The sequence below is a fragment of the Salminus brasiliensis genome, chromosome 10, assembly GCF_030463535.1.
Source record: "Salminus brasiliensis chromosome 10, fSalBra1.hap2, whole genome shotgun sequence".
Classification (NCBI taxonomy): Eukaryota; Metazoa; Chordata; class Actinopteri; order Characiformes; family Bryconidae; genus Salminus; species Salminus brasiliensis.
In genome coordinates this window covers 33,065,834-33,090,709 of record NC_132887.1, presented here as the reverse complement: position 1 = coordinate 33,090,709, position 24,876 = coordinate 33,065,834, and the positions used below count along the sequence as shown (strand labels likewise).

At 37.6% G+C, this 24,876-nt stretch overlaps 1 protein-coding gene across 1 annotated transcript; it reads left to right on the top strand.

The window, feature by feature from the left end:
- Positions 1–219: 219 nt before the first annotated feature.
- prox1a (prospero homeobox 1a) lies at positions 220–24,349 on the top strand. The gene is made up of 5 exons (XM_072690516.1): positions 220–451; positions 2,127–3,907; positions 7,740–7,850; positions 12,396–12,590; positions 23,878–24,349. The coding sequence occupies exons 2-5, from the start codon at positions 2,195–2,197 to the stop codon at positions 24,061–24,063; spliced, it is 2,205 nt and encodes a 734-aa protein (XP_072546617.1). The 5' UTR covers positions 220–451; positions 2,127–2,194; the 3' UTR covers positions 24,064–24,349.
- The last annotated feature ends 527 nt before the right edge of the window (positions 24,350–24,876 follow it).

The following is a 24,876-nucleotide window of genomic DNA, read 5'->3' as shown; positions in this document are numbered from 1 at the left end:
CTTTTCTTGACTGGCCACCTTTGTCCACGTCGGTGAAGTTCAGGGTTTTGTATCGCTCCAAATCCAGTGGTGTGTTCTTATTGGTAGGTGAGAACGTTACATCACGTTGATTATGACGCGCCGTCTTCCTGCTTCCTTCAGCTGCATCTTAAAGTGAATCTTGTTGGTGCGAGCGCGCGCTCCGGCCTCGTGCTGCTGCTCTTTGCTGAGGCGGTCAATTTCCATCTAGAGAGAGGAGCGGCGCACAAGAGCTTCGTCCCTCTCTCTCTCTCTCTCTCTCTCTCTCTCTCTGTCTCTCCCTCTCTCTCTCTCTTGTACACATACACACACCACACACACACACACACACACAGCATTCGCTTACCCTGAGAATTACGATATTCATCACGGGGCGAACAGAATTCTACTCTCTCTTAGACTCTGGAAAAGAAGCTCGCATCGCACATTCAGAGTAAGTAACCTTGTCCTCACATGTTATTTTAACTGTGATTCGAATCGCTCGGTTGCAGCGGAACACTTATTATGATGTGCAGTGTAGCCTATCGCTTTATCCAGAGTGAACGTTTGTTGTGGTGGTTAGTAAGAATGCATTTAAACTCACCTCGAAAACACGTATTAAGTGATTGTCGTTTATTTAGTTACTTTTCAAAGTTGATAAGTAAGTCTATATCGTGCGTTTTTTTGTAACCGCAACGCAGAACATTTAGACTACAAAATTAGGCATGTGTCCTCATCAGCTCATCAAATTAGCAAATAAACTTTATAACTTTATAACTTCATTAATGCTTATTTTGTCAATATCGCGCGTTTTTTTGTGTAAACTCTATATCTAACTCTGTGTAGACGTTATCGAACGCTTAATGTTGTACCTCACTGATAGATTTACCTTTTGAATGCGCTTGCTTGTTCCCTGTATTTTGTTGTTACTGTATTTGTTAAGGAACTGTCCGTCTAGTTTGACACTCCCAGATCGAAGCGCATGTCTCACAAAAATGCTTTGCTCTGCATGTAAGCTTTTAGTGCTTAGTTGTGTTACTGGCTGCATCTGCACATATGTGTGTATTGTCAATGTCTCATTTTTTCGCAAAACGTGAGCAGCGTGTAATGTGTTGTCCGTTTTCCATTGTTGTTATGTTTATTACTTTAATACGTAAGTATTGAAGTATACAGTTGAAGTATACAGTTTTTGCTCTGATTGTGTTAGTGAGGATGGTTTGTAGGTGACGTCCTATGTTAATACCAGCGTATCTAATGGTATAAAATATACTTTTTCCGTTATGCTTAGACATCTTGTTACCTGACTAGTGTTCTTATGTCTTTACCTTTTTTGCACAAGAATATAAGCATACATCAGTTTGCTTTAGCATAAGTCAAGGCTTATTTAACTTAAAAATAAACAATATAAATAAAATAAATGGCAAGTGAGTTATTTTTCAGCCTTTTTTTTTGTCAACTTTTTTCAACCCTGACTGTGCATGAATTATTGTTGCGTCTGTCTTCCTACAGGCAGTACAGGTCGGTTAGACCAATGAATTAAGAACAACTATGTACAACTATGCTGCTAGCCTATGTGTGTTTATTAAAATATAATCATGCTTAGTACTAGTGTTATGTTCATTTCTATCATGTTTTTATGTTAATGTTAAGTAAGTGAACTAAATTGATTAAATTAATTAAGTTTTTAACACCTGATATATGGTTACACAGACATTTATTTCTTTCTGAACAAAGTGTTTACACTGTCAGTTTGTCTTGAACATCCTCAGTGTTTTACAAAAAATTTTACTTTATTGCTTTACAGAAAGAAACTTGCACTTACAGTAACCTTACAGTTTACTTACAGTGCTACTCTGTTTATAGGCAAGTTTAAATAAGACCTCTCTATCCTTTACTTGAAAAAACATCATATGGAGTATACCCCTTTTTGTCATATTAGTTATTCCAACAAATGGTACTCAACATGCATTGTTTTAAAAAAATATTTTACATTGTTTATTGGAAAAAAACATTTTGATGCATTACATTACAGTATGCATGAATTCCCTGCAATGTTCTGCTTGTACGATATTTTACTAAGGACTTGGATATTAAACTTATTCATTAGTATTGTTTTTTTCCTTGGCCAGGCTTGCAGGGTTTTCAAGCTATGTCCAGCTGACACACTTTTAAAGATGTCACAATAAGAGTTCCAGTGATGCCTGACCATGATAGCACAGCTGTCATAAGTAGACAAACCAAGAAAAGAAGAGTTGACATTGGAGTGAAAAGGACTGTAGGTACAGCATCTGTGACTTTTGCCCAATCAAAAATTAGCTATTTTAGTGCCATGAATCCCCACGGATCTGAGCAAGATGTGGAGTGTTCAGTTGTGCAGCATGCAGACAGTGAAAAGTCTAATGTGCTCCGCAAGTTGCTAAAGAGAGCAAATTCATATGAAGATACTATGATGCCCTTTCCTGGAGCCACCATAATCTCCCAGCTGCTAAAAAACAATTTAACCAAAAACGGAGTCAGCGAGCCCAACTTCCAGGGCAGTGGCCTCTCCAGCACAGGCTCAGAGATCCACCAGGAAGATGCCTGCAGCAATTCATCACGAGGAAGCCCTCAGGAATGCCTATCCCCTTTCAGCAGACCCCCAATGACCCAGTTTGACATTGATCGGCTTACGGACGAGCACCTAAGAGCAAAACGTGCACGGGTGGAGAACATAATTCGTGGAATGAGCCACTCTCCTAGTGTCACGCTCCGCACAAGTGAGAATGAGCGTGAGGCACCTCAGCCCCCAAGCCCCCGTGATGGCTACCGAGAAAACAAACGAAAACAGAAATTGCCCCAGCAGCAGCAGAGTTTCCAGCAGCTCGTCTCAGCTCGCAAAGAGCAGAAACACGAAGAGCGTCGGCAACTCAAACTTCAGTTAGAGGACATGCAGAAACAGCTCAGGCAGCTGCAGGAAAAGTTCTATCAGATATATGACAGCACTGACTCTGAGAATGATGAAGATGGGAACCTGTCAGAGGACAGTCTGCGTTCTGATGGAATGGACAATCGTGTCCCTGATTCTGCTCCAGACCGCTCAGACAATGAGATGTCTGACCTGGATCCAGAAAATTTTTTGGATCGAGCCAGAGCTCTCATTCATGAGCAGACCATGGCAACAGGGAGAGATAAACCAAAGCGTGAGGGCTCCCGTGGAAAGGGACCAATACCCATGCATTCAGAGGGGAAACAGTTAGCAGAGACACTGAAACAAGAGCTGAACACTGCCATGTGCCAGGTTGTAGACACAGTAGTAAAAGTCTTCACAAAGCCTCCACGCCCTCTTCCTCAGGTTTTCCCACCTGTGCAGACCCCAGACCGCTTTGCAGTCAATGGTGAAAATCCAAACTTCCACACCACTAACCAGCGTTTGCAGTGTTTTGGTGATGTCATCATCCCTAATCCACTTGACTCTTTCAGCAACATGCAAGTGCCCAACACAAATGACCAAACTGAGGCCCTCCCTTTAGTGGTGAAAAAGAACTCTGCAGATCAGTCTGGATCACATCCCCCACCTGGGGGTCACCACCACCCTGTTCTGCACCCGTCATCATTATCCACAACTATGGGCTTCAGCCCTCCCTCCTTCCGCCATTCCTTCCCTCTTCCTCTCATGGGTTACTCTTTCCAAGGTCCTTTAGGTGCACCCCCTGGGCCATATCCAGGTAAAGATAGATCTTCTCCTGAGTCTATGGACCTGTCTAGAGAGACAACCAGCCTACGGACCAAGATGTCATCTAGCCACCTCAGTCACCATCGTTCCATTTCACCAACACACCCAGGGAACCCTGAAGGCCTTTCTTTATCACTCATCAAGTCTGAATGCAGTGACATTCAAGATATGTCTGACATCTCTCCATATTCAGGAAGTACAATATCCTTTCACAAAAGAATGATGCTTTTTCACTATTTCCCTTTAATTCTGTGTGGAATAATGTTTTGCTTGTACAAAATATAGAAATAACAGATGTCAATAAGTAGATAAAGAGGGTATGCATGATGGGAAGAACATTTTTGTTAAACACCTGCAGAACCTGAATGATGTTTGAGTTCTTGCACAGGGGGAAATGCAATTTAAATTGAGTTTCTCTTTTAATCAGTACATTTCAAACTCATGTATGTTTCGAGATGTTTCATACTCATGCAGTGTTCCTGTATTCCTGCAGTGGCTTAAAGATTAAAAAAGAGCTCTGTGATTGGGGGCTTTTAAGTGTGCGCTATAGGGAGAAGTGCTGAAAGGCCCCGCGGTGGTGACGATACCTCCCATCTTCTCTGTTCTCAAATTATCACAGAGAGGCTCACAATAATAAAACGTCTTTCATCACAGCACATGCTAGACTTTGTACATAAATGCTCAAAGCAAATCATATTTCAAAGCCAGGAAGTAAAAGGACAAGTGGGATCCTTTGCTGAAAGATCTTAGCACCTTATGTTTAAGGAGGGCATTTCAGTTTGGGATACATTTTCAGTATTCATTGATAAATCAAATAATAAGCATAAATAAGAACCATGTTTAACATTTTTTAATTTAAATGCTCCTCATTTTGCAGTGCTCCCCCTTAAGTTTATTGCTTTAGAAATTATCTGCAAATCTTATTCCTTACAGTCATAAAGACCTGCTGTAGACGGAAGCACTTGCAGCTCTAATAGCCGTTGCCTGGCAGCAGATCTTTTCTTTTCATCCATCTCGTTTTTTCTGGTGTGAACAGGTGTTTGCAGGTAGCTGTTTATCTTTCATCCCCTTCCCTCTTTACAACCTTTAACTGAAAAGCCACTAAATGCCTAATAAACTTTGAGTAAGCCCATTTTAGAAATATATAGAAGAGAATTTTTTTTATTACTTTGTTTATATTTATTAAATTAATATTTTAACTCTGACAGTGGTTTAGAAGTAACATAATGTGTATGTATGATTTTCTGTTTTATGTAATTGCCTATTAATCCATTGTCTTAATCCATGATTAAATTATTACATCTATACTGCCCTTTGCAGATTGTGTTTTTGAAAAATCATTATTCTTTACATATTTATTTAATGACACAGCAAAAGGCTAGATCTTTTGAAGTTTCAAAAAGTTCCAGCTTATATTATTCTGCCCAATAAGCATATACACTTGCACAGTTTGCCTTTTAACAACAGTGTGAATATTTGCAAAAGAGGATGTTTAATCAAATATTAAGTTTTATTCAAATTCTAAAAGAGTAACAGGCAACCAATTGTCTTTGGCCATGGACAGAATGATCTTCCTTGTCACGCGCCCTCTTTGCATCTCAAGAAAAATAGCCTTGTTCAGTTTCCCTCTAGCATTTGCATATAGAGAGACCGAACATATCTGGCACGGTACGCCTGTAAGACACATGGGGTGGGGGTGGGGGGTTATTGAAAGCAGTTTGCATGTCTAATGTAGCAGACAGAGCTGAGGTCCACTGTTGTCCTAAAGACATTAGCATTTTTTTTTGCTAAAGCCACAAGCTTTATAAGTCCAAGCTCTTCTAGCAGCAACACTTCAACATATATTTAAGCTAAATAAACTCAAGTAAATAAAGTGCTTGCTTCTTCCTTTTAATGTTGTAATACTGCTGAAACTTACATTTTGCAATTTTTACAATTTAAAACATACAATATTTTTTATGAGAGGAGGTCAGGTTCAGCTGTAGTGCATTTGTTGTCATTCATGTGGCTGAGCAGATGTCTAGCATTAATTTATGGATTTATCGTCCCTATGTTTTTCTCCCTCTCTTTCCTTACACCTGGCAGTTGGATCAAATTTCGGTAGATATTGTCTCCCTTTCATGACACACAGTAAATCCAAAACCAAATTTGAAAATCCATGTACTGCTGTTTATGTAGCATCACATTTGGCCATAAAGCACAGTCACCCTGTTTTCCCCCTGTATACAGTTCTTCATATTCATGTTTCCATTATTTCCTTGACTGACCTTGGCTGTGGCCCTGCTAGTTTTACATTGTGTGCAGAAGTGTTTACGTGATGTATTTTATCATTGGGCATATTTTTGTATTGTACAAAAGACTGTATTTTTCTTGATAGGGTGTTTTCCTTGAAAAAAATAATGGACATTAAGTTATTCAGTCTTATCAAGTCAAGCTAATGTATTGTTTCTGTTGTCCTTTGTATTTACATTGTTTCCAGAAAAAATTACAATGTTTTTATAAACGTTCATTGTAGATAATGTCAAGTACCAAGCCTAATTTCTAAGAAAGATAAGTTACTGTTGAGCCTTGGTGTTTAATTGAATTTACATTTTTAGATGGATCCTTAAATTTGGCAGTTTTCTCTCCCTAATCTAACCTAATTCTCAATTATTCTAAAACTCACTCTACTTCTGTATTGTGGAAATGCTTTCGCGAAAAGGCCTTCATTTAATGGGCTTGACTGTATTCTGTATGCTTCAGAATACGCTTTGGGGTCCTTGAAATATCAGACTTCACTTTCTCTTCTTCTGTCTCCCAGTCTCTCTAATCGTCTTCCTCTCTCATTCACTGTTGTTATTTGCTGAATGTGTTATGACAGATGGCACAAGAGAGAGGCTAATGCTCTTTTAGTCTTCCCTATCAGCCTAATGGAGGTCACATAGGGTTCTACTCTTTCCCTCCTTTCCTTGCACAAGTAGCATGCCAGGCCACATGAAGCATCATTGCAGGGCCACTGAGCGTTCATTTGATTATATACATTTTTAGAATGTTTTATGGATATATTAGTACACACAAAGCATTTAGTGTATATATAATCTTAATATCCTATATAATCTTAATATCTTTAATATTAATCAGTGTCTCTCCATACAATTTATCAGCGTGATTCTTTGTAGTTAACACCTTGATTGTGAAATGGACACAATGCATCTACACTGAGCATATTAACTCACTTGAAGGTGCCACTGTGGCAAATTAGCACCAACTCTCTGCATTAGAGGGAGGGGTAGGCCTCTGCCATGCAAGCCACTTAATTGACCTTGCAGGGGCCCATTGATTTAGCCCCACATGCATCTTAATTTTTTTATAAATTATAAAGCCGTTAATTTGCAGAGGAAATGGCATGGCCATTCTGAAGCGCAGATGTGGCTAAAGCCGGCCTAACTGGCAGCACTGAGGCTGTGCCAGGAAGCTGTGGGGGGCTGTGGGTGAAGAGCTGGGGATTGGTTTGGGCTGAACTGTAATGGTGAGAAGGCTCTAGTTAGCTACAGCTCCTCCTGGGACCAACTCAACAGCCGTCTGTTTACCAATCTAGAGGGCTATGCCACCTTCAGATAAATAAAGTTTTTATTAGGATAAGCAGGCATTTATTGACCAGCAATGCTGAGCATATTGACTGGGACTCAGCTAGGACCCAGAAACAAGACATTCTAATTAACTAGTTAGAAAAAGATTAAAAATAAGATGTAGAATGCATTTTTGAGTATTTCTATGATGAATAATTGTATTAGATACCATTAGTACTATTGCTGTGTATCATGCATGTGCAACACAACTACAATGTGTATATAGTCTCTGTTTTTTATTTACCTTTTTTTTTTTTTGACATTGATATATTATAATTATATTTATATAGATATTTGAAACCAACAGTTGTCCTTTTGTCAAAATTCACTAGTAGTAAGTAGTAGTAAATGTTCCAGATACTGTTTTTGTATGACAGTGACAAAAGTGTATATTAATGTGCTTTCCTTGACCTTTAAATTTGCAAATCCAAGAAGGACTCTCTCCTAACCACTTGAAGAAAGCCAAGCTGATGTTCTTCTACACACGCTACCCTAGCTCCAACATGCTGAAAATGTTCTTCTCTGATGTAAAGGTGAGGCTGCCTCTGACCATGAACCATGTGTTAACGTGAGAAGTGGCTGTGCACAGTAGCCCAGATGGGTACTGAACAGACGGCCAACTCTCTCCCGCTCTCTCTCTCTCCCTCTCCCTCCCTCTCTCTCTCTCTCTGTCTTTCTCCCTCCCTTCCTCTCTGTCTCTCTCTGCCTCACTCTCATGCTGTCATCTAGTTAAAATAACTGGCCTTAATCTCTTAGAGAAGGACAACATTGCAAAGCTAAACCTAAATGCCCACTTTCCCTATCTATTTCTTTCATCTTACAAACAGCTCATTAGAAAAAATGATTGGATTGCCTGCATTGTTTTTTAGATATCTGGGTGGTGTGAAATATGCAGAATTCACAGTGGACCTCCAATTCTCACCCCAATCTCTAACTGTTGCTTTTGGTTGCAATAGCTGATGGGAGTAGGGATAATAAGTATATGTATGAAGGATGAATCTGAAGGTGTGGGTGAAACCAGGCAAGTGAAAGGGTGAGATATCGATCAGTGCAACTAACAAACTATAGCAGAACTACCCAAACAAAGCAAGGGTAACTCTTATTTATTTACTTACTTACTGATTTGTTGTTGATGCATCGTCCAGTGGTTGTACGGTGTGGGGGGTTGTAATGTGACAGATTTAGGCCACATTATTCAAATGAGGAAAGGAGGGTCCTCTTACTCCCAGCTGGCCCTGCCCTGGGTCTGCAGCAAGCATGTGATCATGGCTAGTATTGGACTATCTTACTAAATTTAGTTGTACCATGACCGCACAGACAACACTTCCCAGTAATCATGGGAAAGTAGTCACTTACTCTGACACTTAACTGTTAAGAAAAATAAATTATTTTGAATTTGTCCAATTACATTGTTTTAGACAAGGTTGTGCCCTTTTTAATACACTACTTTAAACTGTAAATTGTAAAATGGTCAGGGTGCTGGGAACTATTTTTTTGGAGATGTATTAGCACTGCGGAACAATAGAGGCATGTGTTTTCTGGATCAAAAAGTGTGTATGTTAGGGAATGAATACTGACTAATTACAGTGGAATAAGTTCATGAAAGCTTTGAGAATAACTAAAAGAATAATTGTATTCCTCACTGTCTTAATGCAAATTAATGCCTGTGGGAATTTTTTGTGGGAACTTTAATGGGATAATAAAAAACCCTGTTTGCCCACTATATATATAGTACTTAAGCTAATTATCTGTAAGTCTCGTCTGGTCTTTATATTCCTGAGTGTTGGCAGTGTTTTACATCTAGTAAACTCAGCACAAAAGAGTAAACTCTGTATCTGTTTTCATGGAGGCATCTCTGGAAGATCTATTGTAGACTTTGACAAGGATGCATCTACCTCCTTAATGTTTAATGTTTTTTAATGTTTAATGTTAAGAGTATTTTTGATTTGACTAGATGTTGGGAAGAGGATGTTTGTTAACAAGAAAATAAATCTGTGATCATTCACTTTAGTTGTCTTCCATGGTCTTCCAGGTCTTTTGGTGTTGCTTAGCTCAACAGTGCATTTGTTTTGTTTTTTTTTAAGAATGTAGCAAATTGTTGATTTGCCTACTCTACTAAAGTTTCTTCTTTCTCTCAAACTGTTTTAGCCTAATGATGGCCTCCTTCACTTGCATTACCTTTTTGGTTGCATACTGAGAGTTCCTTATGCAAATGGAACAAATCAACTACAGATCTTTTATCTCCTTAATTTGTCAAGAAATAATAAAGAAAAAGTCCACACCTGCCCATTAAACTGCTTATCAGTTTATTGGAGACTATGGAGACTCTGACTTTAATTCCTAAATAAAGCTTAATAAAACTGAAATTGTACACTTCAATCACTATTTCAAATCCAGTTGGTGTACAGGCACAATTACAAAAATTGTGACACATTGTAACACATTGCCCTCACTATAATCTCCCTATATAGCTTGAACTGTGGGCCTGACTGAAGGCAAGGATGATGATAGATAGTTCCATTTAGCTCCAATATCCAATGAAGTGTAATTTCTGACTATGAGTCTCCTGCATCAAGCTTGACTTATATACCAAGATGTTTATAACCTATAGAGTTTTTTTGAAAAGGTGCAAAAGTCATACAGGGTATGCAAGAGTGCCTATGATTATTAAGAGTCATTGTATGTTTTTGTTCCTGGGCCAGGGTCACAGCATATGAATAACACGAATAAGGTCACAGAGTTGAAAATATCTTGAGACATTATTCTTGTACTAAAATAACATACCATTAACAGTTGAATATTACGCAACCTACCACAGCGCATCAAACATTCAAGTTAAGACTACATGTCTTAAGTGGTGGGGTCTGATGGTGGTGGTGGTGGTGAAAGAAGTGCAATCCCCCTATGAAACTAGCTTCTGAAACAGACTTGGGAGGTGGCTGTGAAAGCCTGTATTGTCCGTGGCTAACAGAGGAAATGTGCTGAGTAACGGGTCAGATTCACCCCCACCCGTGACACAGAGAAAGGGATCTCTATTGCTAGGGGAATACTCTTTTAACAGCCTCATTGATAGTTGTCATAGCTAGATAAAAGTACAAATTTAAGGTATAAAGTACATAAATTAATGATTTGAAAATTTTTGTGTGTAAAACTTAACCCGCTTTGACACTTAACCCACTTTGTGTTTTGTCAGTGTAAGAGAGTTTTAAAGCAGATGACATGATCCTTAATTGTTAACTTTTTATGTTATAGCAATGTGGCAATTTTTTCCATTAAATCTCTGGACTTACTCTTCTGTGCTCACCATTTTGCCATCCATGTGGCATTCTGATTCTGAAAAAAATCTTTTCCTTGCATCTTCTCCTTTTCTCTGCCAGCATCCCTCTTTTTAGACAATATCGTATGACAATAGAAGGCCTTATCTCCATGTCAAAGCAATTTACATTCCCCAGTGAGCATCCTGCTATAATTTTGTACTGTTTCATTTGTTATTCAAAATCAAGATTGTTATACAGAATCAAGATTGCAGGGGGCTGGGTTGGTGAAAAACTGGAGCCTGGGGATCCTTATTTCAGTGTCTGTAAATTTAATAATTCAGTGTAAAATAAATTGTAACAAAGCTGACCAAGAGATCATATACCCTTGATTTTCTCTCTCTCTCTCTCTCTCTCTCTCTCTCTCTCTCTCTCTCTCTATCTATCTATCTATCTATCTATCTACCTCTCTTTTCTATTTTAGTCACTTTCTTGCCACCGGTGGTCCCCTCAGCCTTAATTTCTAAATCTTATGTGGGTAAAGTACATGTGTGAACTTCTACTGACTGTGGCCTTTGAATGATGACTTAATATTTTTTGGTCAATTGTGTGTGAGAAGTGCTCACAGTGATGGTGTAATTACACTCATGGCCTGACCACTCAGTGGCTATTAGCCCACTGGCACAGGTCTCTCCCTCATATCTTCTCACTGTAAATTCTCATTTATTTCATTATTTTAAATTTGAGAGCATAGAGGCAAGTTTCTACATGGTAATTACATCTACCCACAAACAACATGACTTCATGATCCTCAATCTGTTTCTATCTCCCCCACTGTCTGTCTTTCTATCTCTTTCCACCTCAGCTTTCATCTAAACACAGGTTACAGGATACATGCTCTCATCACTACTGACAGATATTATTCATTGTTAGTTTTAAAGATTAGCATTCTTAGGGGAAAAGGATGAGGAATGCAAGACGACTCAGGATAAGTTGCATACACACAGACATAAAGATGCACAGATGCACAAAATCTCAGAAGTGCAATTGTGGCTGTCATGTAGGTCTTTGCACATATGGCCAACAAACTTCTTTTTGTGCTGATTCAAAATTAGATGGTACAAAATACACTGCTTTCAGCAGCTACCTTGTAGGTCCACCTTGCAGGTGTTGTAATATAACAAAAAGGTTTTTCTGATAAGCATAGCATATCATCAAGCTCGCTAAATAATGTGGCATACACATCTAAAACCTCACCAACTGTCGCACAGCTAACATGTTGCGATGTTTTATTTAATTTGATGTATTCACTCAATTTCACCTTGTGTGTTTCAAGTGTTTCTGTGTGTATGTGTGTGTGTGGGGGGGGGTTGTGGGATGCGGTGATATCTGCCCTAGGGCATATCAGAATTAACTATGCTACTTGAAATGGAAATTTGCTGTCAGTGCTTTACAGGCTGTTGACACAATTATAATTTCATCCACTCAACCCTGAACTGTTTGAATTTGTGCACAACAGCAAATATCTGTGCCGATCGTGCAAAACCCTGACCACTCTGTCACAGCTGAGGGCATATTTGCTTACCCATCATCCTCAAGGACAATGTGAAGTAAACACATTTGTAGAAATAAATATTGTTTCTTATGCAGTAATTTGATATAAGAGCTGGAGAGCTGAGTATTTACAAATATATATATATATGCAGTGTCGAAAATCTACAATTTGTCATCAATATAAAATGGACAGTTCCAAGAACACAAAACATCTATTTTTACCACTTGTAACAAATCTTAAAACCTAGTCTCTAATTCTTCTCCTCAAAGTTCAACCGCTGCATAACCTCTCAGCTGATCAAGTGGTTTAGCAACTTCCGGGAGTTCTACTACATCCAGATGGAAAAGTTTGCACGGCAGGCCATCAACGACGGTGTGACTGGAGCAGAGGAACTGTCTGTCAGTCGAGACTGTGAGCTCTATCGTGCCCTCAACATGCACTACAACAAGGCCAATGACTTTGAGGTGAGCTTTTGTTCATTACTACAGGTGTGTATGTCTGCATGTCTGTGTGCCTGTGTGCGTGCATGCACATGTGCCGTATACAGACATATATAAAGTACTAGAGACCCAGACTTGAAAAAAGTAAATGTACAAGTGCTCTTTTAAAAAAGTGACTTGAGCAGAAGTAGAAGTGTTCTTTAAGCACCGTTCTTAAGTGGAAGTACTAAAGTATTCATCATTTTTGTACTTCAGTATTGCAAGTGGTTTGTTCTAAAATAAAAGTACTACTTAACTACTGAAAGTAAAAGTATAAGTATTGTGTCAAAAGAATATCATTATTTATGTTATTTTAAATGCTTAGACTTAAGGACTGTCACAATTCCTTTGGCTGTAGTATAAGGACAGGAATGTACAAGACAGAGTCCATCCACAAACTTGCCCAAAAGAAATGCTAATCAGAATTGACAGCAACATTCCACATACAAGTGTTTCGTATGTAAAAACATATGAGGAGAGCACCTTAAAACACTGAGCTTAACTCTTTGTAAACAAAACTACAAAAAAGTATTTGAAGGAGGTGAAGATGGTCTTTCTTCTGGTGGTTCTTCCATCTTGGAATAAACTAACAAAGTTCTAGCGTTAGTGTTCTCAATGCAGCAGCGGAGTGAAAGGAAGAACGGCAGCATGTTAAGCCGGCTTCAACAAACCCGGTGACAGTGCTTTCTAGCACTCTGCCGGTGATAATGTGGGTTTGAAATTATTTGTACCATTTGTATAATTGTAAAGGGTAACGATGCAGCACAAAGAAAGAGTAAAAGTATTAAACTCATCCAAAATATGATACCTGTCCTAAAGGAACATTGATCATCTCTTTCAGAATTATTTCCCATTTTAAAAAAATATCAAAATTTTTTTAGCACATTTGTTATTGTGCTATTGTTTGTTCAGCATGTTTTTGTCTACAGCAATATGGGGTTACCAGCTTCCTCCATGTTTTTCAGGCAAAACAGATGGTGATGAGTGTGGAGTAATGGGGCATTGAGGAGTGTCTTTTTCAGTAACTGACAGGAGATCAGTGTAATTACAAACAAGGATCAGATCTGGTACACTGTTTAAAATAGTTTTTTTTTTGTCGTTTAACAAATGTGCCGATGCTATTGCTAAATATGTTTTATAATGATCTATGTATTTCGCAGTTTTGAATTAGTTGAAAAGGGAGAAGAAATAAATTAATGCTCATTTAAAAGCATTAACATTTGAATATTTTTAAATACTTGTTAATACAAAGGCATCAGTCCAATTATTAAGTACATTGTGTGAAATCATAAAAAAATAAATTCAGAAAAACAGGGGGTGTTATAGAACTTTAAATTATACAATGCATGAGCATCCCAAAAACAAAAAGTGTATTACGTTATGAACAAAAGAAAGATATAGGAAACTTTATATATATGATATAATTATATATATATAATTGTATATGTATAAATTATAGAAACTCATTTCAAATATGTACCATCTGGAAATAATTAAACAATACATTGTTAATTTAGAATTTTGTAAACAATTTAGTGTTTAATTAAGCCAGGTGCCTTCTCTTTCATCCTCCTCTTCCACTTGCTAATAAGATAAAATAGTGAGCTAGTGTGTTGTCTAGGCAAAACTAGCAGTGCATGTGATCTAAGTGTCCTTGTCAAATATAATAATCCATGTTCACATTTTATGCTCAAGGCGCTGTTTCCACAGCATTCCACTTTGAGTATTAAAACAGTGTTCGTACATTGTTTGTTAGGTTGTTAGGTCTAAGGTTTATTAAGACTACAGATATGAAAAGAAATTGTGCTTGCCACGCCTTTGCAACCAGGAACGTGTTTTAGGGAGGTGTTGCCTATTTCCATATATAAATGTGGAATTTGCATGGCTAGGGAAAAAACGGCATGGTGCCATGAATAAGACTGTTGTTGCAAAAGAAGAAGTTAAAGTCAGGGAGAAATTGATTTGCATAGCAAGAACAGGGTGGGCAGGTGTAAAAGCATGCTTTTTTTTGCACAAGGAAAATTTGAGCTTGTGGTGATCTCTTTTATCTTCCTCTGAGCAGTCACCCAAAATTGTTCACACAGCATAGTCCAGAGGAACAGTTCAACTTTAGTTTTTTTTGTTGCTACTCAGAATTCTCTTTTCTACCTGTTAACCAAGAGGGCTGAAATGTGCAGTTAAGTTACTCCATCTGACAAATATTCATCTTGTCGAATATGTACTCTGTTTTGCTGGTCATTTGGTGTTAATGAAGTCTGTCAGTGTGCCCCAGTAATGCACTTACTGCTCATCTAGGACTTTATAGTTGTAAGACCGTTTCATTTCTTTCTTTCGCACTTTCTTTCGATAAGTTCTCTTCTGCTGACTTTTTTTTCTTCTTCAAACTGTTTCTCCCTCTTGTTCTGCTGTTTCTCCTTTCCCCATTACAAACTTTTTAATGACATAATTGTCGCATTCCTCATGGTGGAATAAGCAGAGGCTGCAATTAAAGGAGCTCCATTAATTGCCTTGCCTGCTCTCATGTTGCATGCTCTTTGCTTGCTGTTTCTTTCAATTTCAGCTGTTTATCCTTTAACCCCCTTCTTCATCCTGACTCTTCTTCAGTATAGAACAGTTTCACATATAATTACCACTCATTTATCAACATGAAGATGTAATGAATTCAGATAAGGCCCAACTCACAGCATCACATGCAAAACCTCTTGACTTTAAAAGCGTTTATGAAAAAAACATATGAGTGTCAATTGATTTAAAGATATTGTGCATTAATTCTACTTAAAGTCTACATGTAAATTCTGAATTTGGCATGTTTTATCATCTCTGAAAATTTGTAACCATGTACCATCACATTTTTAAGGCCTGCCTTGTAGATGCCTTGAAGAAGTTATATTTAAACCTCAGCCACTTAGTTTGGTTTGCTCTTGGTTGTTGAAGTGAGCAGTATCATTATGTTGAGATTCAAAGAGCTATCCGAGGCCTTTAAAAAGATGGTTGTCGATTTATATACAAATAGATTTAAAAAGATCTCAGAACACTTAGAAAGCCATTTCACTTTCCACAAAATATTTTACAAGTGGAGAATATTTAAAACAACTGCCAACATCAGGACTTCTTGTAGGTTCTGCCCAAAAAAACAAACAAGACGATACATAAAGGAGTCTCCTACATCCTAAAATGTCATCACAGGACCTAAAGGTAGCTCATGCCACAGTTGATATCAAAGTACATACGTACCATCAGAAAGAGACTACACAAATTACATTTTCTTGGGAGGTGTGCAAGAGAGAAACCTTCGTAAAATCTCGAGTCTCAAGATTTATCTGTCCAAAGCACATTTATCCAGGAGTCCTGGTCTTTGTCGATGTGTTTTCTGGCATACTTTAATCTTGCCACTTGCCACTTGCCATGTACTTCTCCCTTTAAAATCAAGCTTCTGCTGTGTCTTTCTGCCATTGTGACTGCACCCACTTCAACAATCAAGAGCAAACCAAGCAATATAAGGAGCAATATAAGTTGAACTTATGTTTAACTATGTTAACATTTTAATGGGGTGTCCCAATTTTCTCACTTGTGAAATGTGAAATACCGGATAAGCAGTATGAATATTAAAAAAAGGAGTGAGGAGCAACTTAAACTGTTTCTCTGTTGAATAATGAGATTATGTGCGAACACCTGTTTAATTTTGCAGCACAATCTAGCATTGTTAGTCAAAGGGGTGTTTTCCTGGCCAGATAACTGCAGTCTCTGGTTCTCAGGAACAGCCATGACACTTACTGTATCACATCACAAGCACCATTCAAGAGTTCTAAGAGGGGTGGGGTCCCCAGGCCCCATTGGGATAAGGAGACATTTTTATGACAGCTCTGGGAGGGTCTCGTCTTTCACCCACAAAACAGTTCAAGGCTTTTCTGTCAAAGCTCTCAAGTCTGCACACAGTCTGACCCAAAGCCCCCTCTCCTTCCCTCTCCTTTTCCCTCTTTTCCTCCATGGTCAACCCAAGTCTTTTTTTCTTGCTTTCTTTCTCTGTCGCTGTGAAATCTGAGTTAATTCTGAAAGAGAGATTGTGGCTGTATCTGCACAGCAAATAAAAAAAAAAAGTCTTTAGGTTAACAGGGGTGTCTACTCCTAAATACTCTCTCTGTTTTCATATAAAAAAAAGGAAATTTCTGGTAACTATTAGTAGTTGGTATCTTTATTTCTCATTAATAATATTACTTAAAGAAACACTTTTATTTATCTTCTCTCAAGACACAGTCAGTCAGTTGCATAGCACATACAAATATAGTATCCTCTAATCAGTACTAGCATACCCCAACACAAAAAGATAAATCATCAAACATCAGTGGCAAGTCTCCCCCTTCCCCAGGTCTCTCTTCTCTTTTGTTTCTGTCCCCTTCTTTTCTTTATGTCTGCTGCTCCTCTTGTTCGTGTCTGGTGTGACCTACCCCAAAGGCCTTCATTATTAATTGTCCTTTAGAGACAGGGAAAAGTTCAAAGACACTGGCTTTACTTGCCACCGTCTATTGTCTGACATGTATCTCCCTTTACCCTTGTTCTAAGGGAGTGTTCAGTCTGGCTCAAGAGAAAAGGATGTTATCAATAAAGTACCTTTATTGAGAGCTGCCACTGCGTCTGCCACAGGGGTGCCGGCATCTGAATCTGCTCGTGGCTCTCCCGCAGAAAGTTGGTTTTCTACACTTTTTCAACACTCTGCTAGCCTGCATTGTATTATTCTAGCATGTGTACAAGCGGTGTTTAATTTTCTCTGATTTCTGAACACTGACTGACCCTCTGTTCAATATTTGGGCAGCCTTACTCTAGTTTTTTTTAAATATTCATTAAAATACTCAAATATGGCTAGGTTAGCAAAGAAAATAAAAGAGGAAGTCTAAGCTGCTTCAGTAGGCAAATTATGTCATGAATAACACTTAAAGATACTATCTAAATGTATCCGAGATAAATTTGTGCCCATTGTAGTGTTGAGGCTGAGGTGGCAACAGTGGGATGGCAGCAATCACAATAAGTGTTCTGTAGTGACATCTGGGTTTGTCATGTGATATAAAGAGTCACTCTGTTCAGATGATGTAAACTCTTGTCTTTGAGAGCCCTCAGGTCACAGCAGTCTTGCTCACACTCGCTGGATCGAACAGTATGGTATAATAGCACATGGATGTAATTCAAAAAGGGAATTATTAAATGCATTAAAATTTATTTCAGATATTCAATATTATCCTTTATGAAGCAAATATGCATCACAAATATAAATGATAATATATAATTTCGATATTCCTGTACAAATGCAAATACTAATACTAATGATAGACTAATATTACATGCAAGTGGATATTGTCATTCCTTTGATCTGGATCTGGTCTCCAAGCATTGTAGCACATTCAGTGTTTGCTAGCTGCAATATTAATGTGTGAGTACATATACTATATTAATGCTTCAGTCATTCACAATAATGGTATAACAGAAAAGTGTATGCACATATTTAAATGTTCTCGAAGAAGAGTAGATATATCACAATATTTTGAATTTGAATTTGATTGGGACACCTGCTCATTCATTGTTTCTTTTGAAATCAAAGGTATTAAAATGAGTTTATCCTGCTTTTGTTGGAGCAACTGTCTACTGTCCAGGGAAGGCTGTATACTAGATTTTGGAGTATTGGTTTGAGGATTTTATTGCATTCTGTGAAAAGAGGGTTAGTGAGTTTAGAATGTTGGATAATCACCACCTTACCTCACCCCCAACTCCTTAACCCATCCCAAAAGTTTTGGATATAGCACCATCATTCCAAAGAACATAGTTCCATTTGCACCACAACTTAATACTAGGGGGGTTATACCCATCTAGCCCATGTATGGTGTCAGTAGATTCTACAGAGACTAGATAAGCTGTGTGTGTGTGTGTGTGTGTGTGTGTGTGTGTGTGTGTGTGTGTGTGTTGCACATTTGTGTCAGCAGTGGGTGCATTTTAAAGTAACTGAATGCATTCATTAGAATGAGTCTCCACAAACACATAGGCCTATAGTGTATTAGGACCATATGCTAAAATGTGGCTTCTTTTTGTCTAGTGCTCAGTGAAAATAAAACCTTGCCATAGCTCCTTTCTTATCAAGCTTCACACCAGAATAGCTTAATTTCTCAAATCTACACTGTCTCAGATGCTGCTGGACAGTTGTTTTTCTTACTCACCCTCAGAGAAAATTATTGAAATAATTAACCTAGGTGCACAAAGGTGATTCGTTTCAAAATGTAAATATTAAAATAAAATATAGGGACAGAATTATGAAATCCATTAAAATGTGGTAGCCAAGCAATGTCACAAAAAAATTCTAGATCTGTTCATGAAGTTACTACGGCAGTGAGCAGCATGTCGGTTTTAGAATTTATCATGTATAATTTTTGTGACATTATGCTTATTAATGACCAATGCTCAACCCCTCTTATATGTCGATGAAAAACATAGTTTGGTAAAATACAGCAACACAACACAAATAGTAAACAATTAAAAAAAAAACAGTAATACACATTTGCTACCTGCTCTTAGCACCATGTCAAATGTAGCTGTATATTAATCATTTTATTAATTTCGCCCAAATTCTGCTAAGGAAAATAAATCAATATGACTGCAGTTAACAAAGTTTAAGAGACCTTTTCCAAATCTCTGTTGATAAGGTTGTTTGCTGAACTTGTGTAATCCTCTACTACTCTAGTGGGAACTGATCCTCTCTTTAAACTGGTTAATCATTAGCAAAGGTAATCTCTGGAGAACTCTTATTATTCCCCTCATGGTATTTGTATTGCATTTTTAAGTTCATTCTGTGTCAGAATTCTTCTAAGAAAGTAAATGAACAATATATTTTACTAAATAAAATTAGTAAATAAAAAAAATTCTATAATAAATGTATAAAGTACTGGTAAAAATCACTGAGGCCATCTACCCAATGTTAGCCAAATGCAGGCTCCCTTTCTCTTTTTTATAATTTATAATAATTATTTATTTTAATAATTATTCTTATTTAATCATTTAATTATTTCTAAGGAACTGTGGCATATGCTTAATATGTTTTGTGAACAGTGATGCAATTTGAAGGTTACTTAAAAGAAATGGCAACAGGTATGTATTAAACAAAAACAAAACTGTTTAAACATTTATGTCATTACATCTTTTGAAATAAATTAAAATGGCATCGGTCAAATTGGTGCTCATAAATCAGCTTAACTGGATCCTAAACATAGGAGGGCATTACATAGCTCCTTTGCTGATGTGACATAAACTTTCTATTACTGACTTGCTGACTGAGGGCCATGAAATAACCTGTGACAGATCAGACAAGGCTGTTAACAGCCATTTCATTTCTTGCAAATATGCCTTAAATAGAAAGGGGTTTTACCATGGCTCTGAGGTAGTTTATGCTAACATGCCTCTGTAGAATTATACAGCCATATTGGTCTACATATTAAATGGCTATTTTTGTATATTTGATATACATACATGATTTGTTATAAATGCTTTACAAGCCGTAGTGGAGCAAAAGAGATTAAATGAAAGGGATGAATATAATATGTGCCTTACTTTGTTCTACAACATTTCAGCAACACTTGCACTGACAGGCAAGAGACTGAGACTGATTACCATAACCAAACCTTAGACTTTTAACTTTAACATTAACTTCAGAGGGTAAAGTCAAAAAACATTAACATAATAATAACCTTATGTTTTAAATACACTTACATTATACGTACATATCATTTGTTTCATATATGTTTTATAGGAGATTATAAATGTATATATAAACAAAATTCCACAAGAACATAAACACAGCATGAGATATAGTAACATAATATAAATATAATAATAATGGAATAGGAATTGCAGTATGAAATAATTATAGTAATAATAGAACAAATATAGAACGAATATAATGCAACCGCAATTTTAGAATGAAATATAAAAGACAAGCAAGAGGAATCATAAATGTGTTTATACTTTATACTTTTCAGTTGCTCTCTGTTTTCCCCTGACTGGGATTTTGGAGAAACTACAGCGATTTTGTTATGTCCATGCATGTGACAGTATTGAATTCCATATTATACAAGTTAAAAATGAGGCATGAGAATGAAAAGTTTTCTCTGTGGAAGCTATGCATGTGCATCTTAGTGGGATTCGTCATTTACCTCATTACCTTACAAGCCACCTGCTCTATGATTGTCATTATTTGCTTGGAGGGGGTGGGTTAGACCCATCAATATCACCTGTAAATGCATTTCATCTAGTGCCCCTTTTACCACACTGCCACCCCTTCCCCTCTATTTCTCTCTATTGTCTCTTTATTGCTCCGACATTTTGCCTGCCCCCAAGAATGTCTCTTTTTCCTTCTCTACCATCCCCCATCTCTTCTTTCATTTGACTGCAATGTGAGACAAATGACTTTATAATCTTTGGTCCAGCCAAGCTTAGGCTTAGACCTCCCTCTAGGTCATAGACCCTTCTCTCTTAAATTTTGTTAAAAATAAGTTTATAAGAATATGTCAAATATGTTCTTACTAGACAACAGATATAATTCACTTAAGCAAATATACACCATGCTTGAGTAGGGGCTGTGTGGCAAGGGCAGCAATAAAAGGGAAAAGAGTTTAATGATCAACTCTGATGAAGAAACAAGGACTTTCCTCTAAAGCGAACTTTAGATATAGACTTTTGTGGTGGGCTTATTTACTGGAGATCACGTTTTTAGTCATTGGTTTGTGCATCAATTATCAGGAATTACGTTTGTTGTCAAGCAATATTTACCCAACAAACAGAGAGATTTACAGGGGTTGTTTAGAGGGACCATGCACACGCAAAGCAGGGTGAGTGCTAGAGCCGCTGATCTCAACATTCTGTCTGCCTTAACCCTCCCCCAGCTGCTCAGCTTGTGTTTCTCAGTGGAGGGGCAATATAATATCCCTTTTGCCACAACATAGACAATTCCACACTGGCCAAAGAAGAGATCACACAGGAGCAACCACATTGGAGACCCATATCCATACTAATGCACACTAAGGCATTATTACAAATAATATTTTATGCTGTGAACAAAGAAATGCTGTACTAGTTTGTAGTAGTTGCTTACTGTGAAATTAAAATAAGTGAGCACTTTTGTACAAAGAAAAAACACATCCTGTAGCCAAAAAACAACTCCTATGCTGTTACCACAGTCTAGTTGAGCAGGAGTGCAAAGAATAATACACACAAATTAACACTGCAGGAATGTATATGACGTGACTGTATGTATGATGAAGTGACTACCGTTTGTGTTTTTTTTTTTTTTTTTTTTTTTTTAACCAAATAAAGGGTCATACAAAACCACATGAAATATTGATGTGTAAATGTCTGCCACACTATTCAGCTGTATTTACTATAAGGTAGAGACCTATCCTTCACAATGACCATAACAAAAGCAAAACAGTTGATCCATGTGAGGAGAGGAGGTCACACAACTGTTAAAGCATGCTATTGGGCAAGCATTCAGCAGATGCAGACAAAAGGGTTTTTGACAAGAATCTCTCTCTCTCTCTCTCTCTCCGTCAAGAGGATCCAAAATACCAATTTCTCCTTGACATTTTATTCTCTTCTCTTCTCTTCTCTTCTCTAATTTCAGAGCCCTTTTGTAATGAAAACAACAAGTAAAATAACTCATCACTAGAACATTCCTAACAATTCAGCACTTTATGTTTTATGACTTGGCAGAAGAGTTTACCCTACTTGTTTAGATCATTTTAAAATATGCAAATACGAACATATTAATAGCAAGTAGGTAATTGCAGACCCAGTCACTTGTGTGAGTGCCTTGAATGGGAGGCAAAGTCCTAAATGTATAATAAATGATCATTTGGGTAAAGACAACATTGTAAAAGTGCCTACATTTGAATAATTTTGAACCAAATTAGTATAGAAGTTTGGAACACACTGAGACCCTCTTCTGGAAGATTTAAGGAGGGCAGCCCTTGCTCTCTTTCCCTTTTCATCACGATGTGTCATGTCAGGATCGTTCTTTTGTTTTACTAACGGCTTTTAGCAAGAAGGAGCTTGAAAAACAGAGGGTGGAGTAGGTTGTCAATTGGGTTGTGGGGGTGTTTGGGAGAGGTAGGATATCTATAACCTCTGTAATCCTTACCACCCCCCACCTATCTCTCTCTCTTTCTCTCTCTGCCCCCGTTTCTAGTCCATGTGACATTCATTCATCAGCCAAGTGCGTTTGGCAAGCCCTATCCCTACAAGCACTATCCCAGTGACCACTAACCTTGGTATGTCCTGACATTCATGATGAGTATCTGCAGGACACAGAAGGCAAGCAGGCTGCTATGTCAGGCCATTATTATGTACTGTGAAGGCTAAGGACAGTCAGCATAATCAAACAAATGACCCCTGAAGGCTGTGGCCCTTGGGGAGATACCCAAGACAAAAGCACTTGGGACAAGTGAAGGTGTACACTTCAAGGAGGGGATTAGTATGAGAATTGGCCATTGTCATATTTTTTAATTGAGAAGTAGCAAACACTACTACAAAGTAGTTCATTAAACATAAAAATATTTCCAGCAATTTCTAATCTTTTTAAATTGAGAAGTAGCAAAGTAGTAGCAGCAGCTGCAGGTTTCATTACAAACCGTGTAATTAGACTGGTTTAATTAGATCATGTGCAGCAGATGTTGAATAAAAAATACTCTTTTTATTACGGGAGAGAATTTGTATTATTATATTGAGATTATGTTATGTGATGAGAAAAAAGATACATAGAATTTAGACCCATAAAGAATGTAGAGTTAAATTCACTAAAGAACACTGTCTTTGAAGCATGTTTCATTATCCAGTTTGCTAAATTTGAGCTTTAAAAACCTGCCCTGAAAATGCTGTCTCCTGCAAACTGGGACAGGAGGGATAACAAACTACACATATATAGAACAACAATGACAAGGCAGAAATAAGGTGGGGCCAAGGAACCAAAATAAAGAAGAACATGGCCACATACATGAGGAAAGGTAAAGAAGAAGGGAAACCTGATGAAGACATGCACGACAGGGCTGGATGTTGCACAAAGGTGCTATGGGGATTTCACAATGTCTCATCAGTTTCGGCAGATCAGCTATTCCCCTCTCCCCGCTCCTGCCTCTGTTGTCTTGTGAGCTATACTGCATCCCAGTGTCCTTTTTTAGTTAATCAGAGACCTGAGATTGAAATATAATACATTTATTAATGTCATTGCCTCTTTGTGTATCAGCAGGTTCCAGAGCGATTCCTGGAAGTGGCACAGATCACGTTACAGGAGTTTTTCAATGCCATTGTGGCAGGCAAAGATGTTGATCCTTCCTGGAAGAAGGCCATATACAAGGTCATCTGCAAGCTGGACAGTGAGGTCCCAGAGATTTTCAAATCTCCCAACTGTCTGCAGGAGCTTCTACATGAGTAGTAATATGTATTGCTTGCTGTTTATCATCCCTTTTCCCCTGGAATCCGTAACAAGAATAAGGTAGCATTTCCGTTTTAAAGCCCCAGCTACTGTTAGCTGTTAATTGTTTGTGCTGTTTCTTTTGAGAAAACATTTATAAACTGTTTTAACTGTTTTAATCTTTACTCCAACCTTTCCTCATGCCTTTAAATGGGTGTTATGTTTACCACAAGATGGTAAGTTATTTAAAAGTTATTTTTTATCATTTTTGAGGACTTATTTCATGCAAGGATGATTGCAATGTGTGATAACGGTTTGTAAATATAATGAATTTTTAAGCTTTAGATGTTATTATTTATGATTATGCTTATTATTATTATTGTTGTTGTTATTATTATTATTATTATTACCATTTAATGTTATTAATGCTTGCAAAAAAAGACTCATGGTATTCTTGTTTCTCATGATGCTACGCAAAATAAATTATTGTTTGAACAAAAAAAGATTAAGGGGGTATACCTTTCCTAGTTACATATTATTTCACTATGTCCATTCTTTGATGTTGGCTGGGGTCCAATATTCTTGTGTTTTGTGTCCACTCTGATAACACTGGCCCTAGGGAGGGAGGTCTACTCATAGGCTTTTTCCTTGAACGAACATCCTCTCCTGTAACTAAGCAACATGGCTATTTCATACTGGGGCAAGCCAGTTCGGCACAAAAAAGATGGATGCTTTCCCACTGAGAAACCATTTTTTCTCAGAAAAAGCATGTTGTCACACTTGTTCACACAAATACACATACAAAACCAAACAGTGCTCATGCATAAATTGATG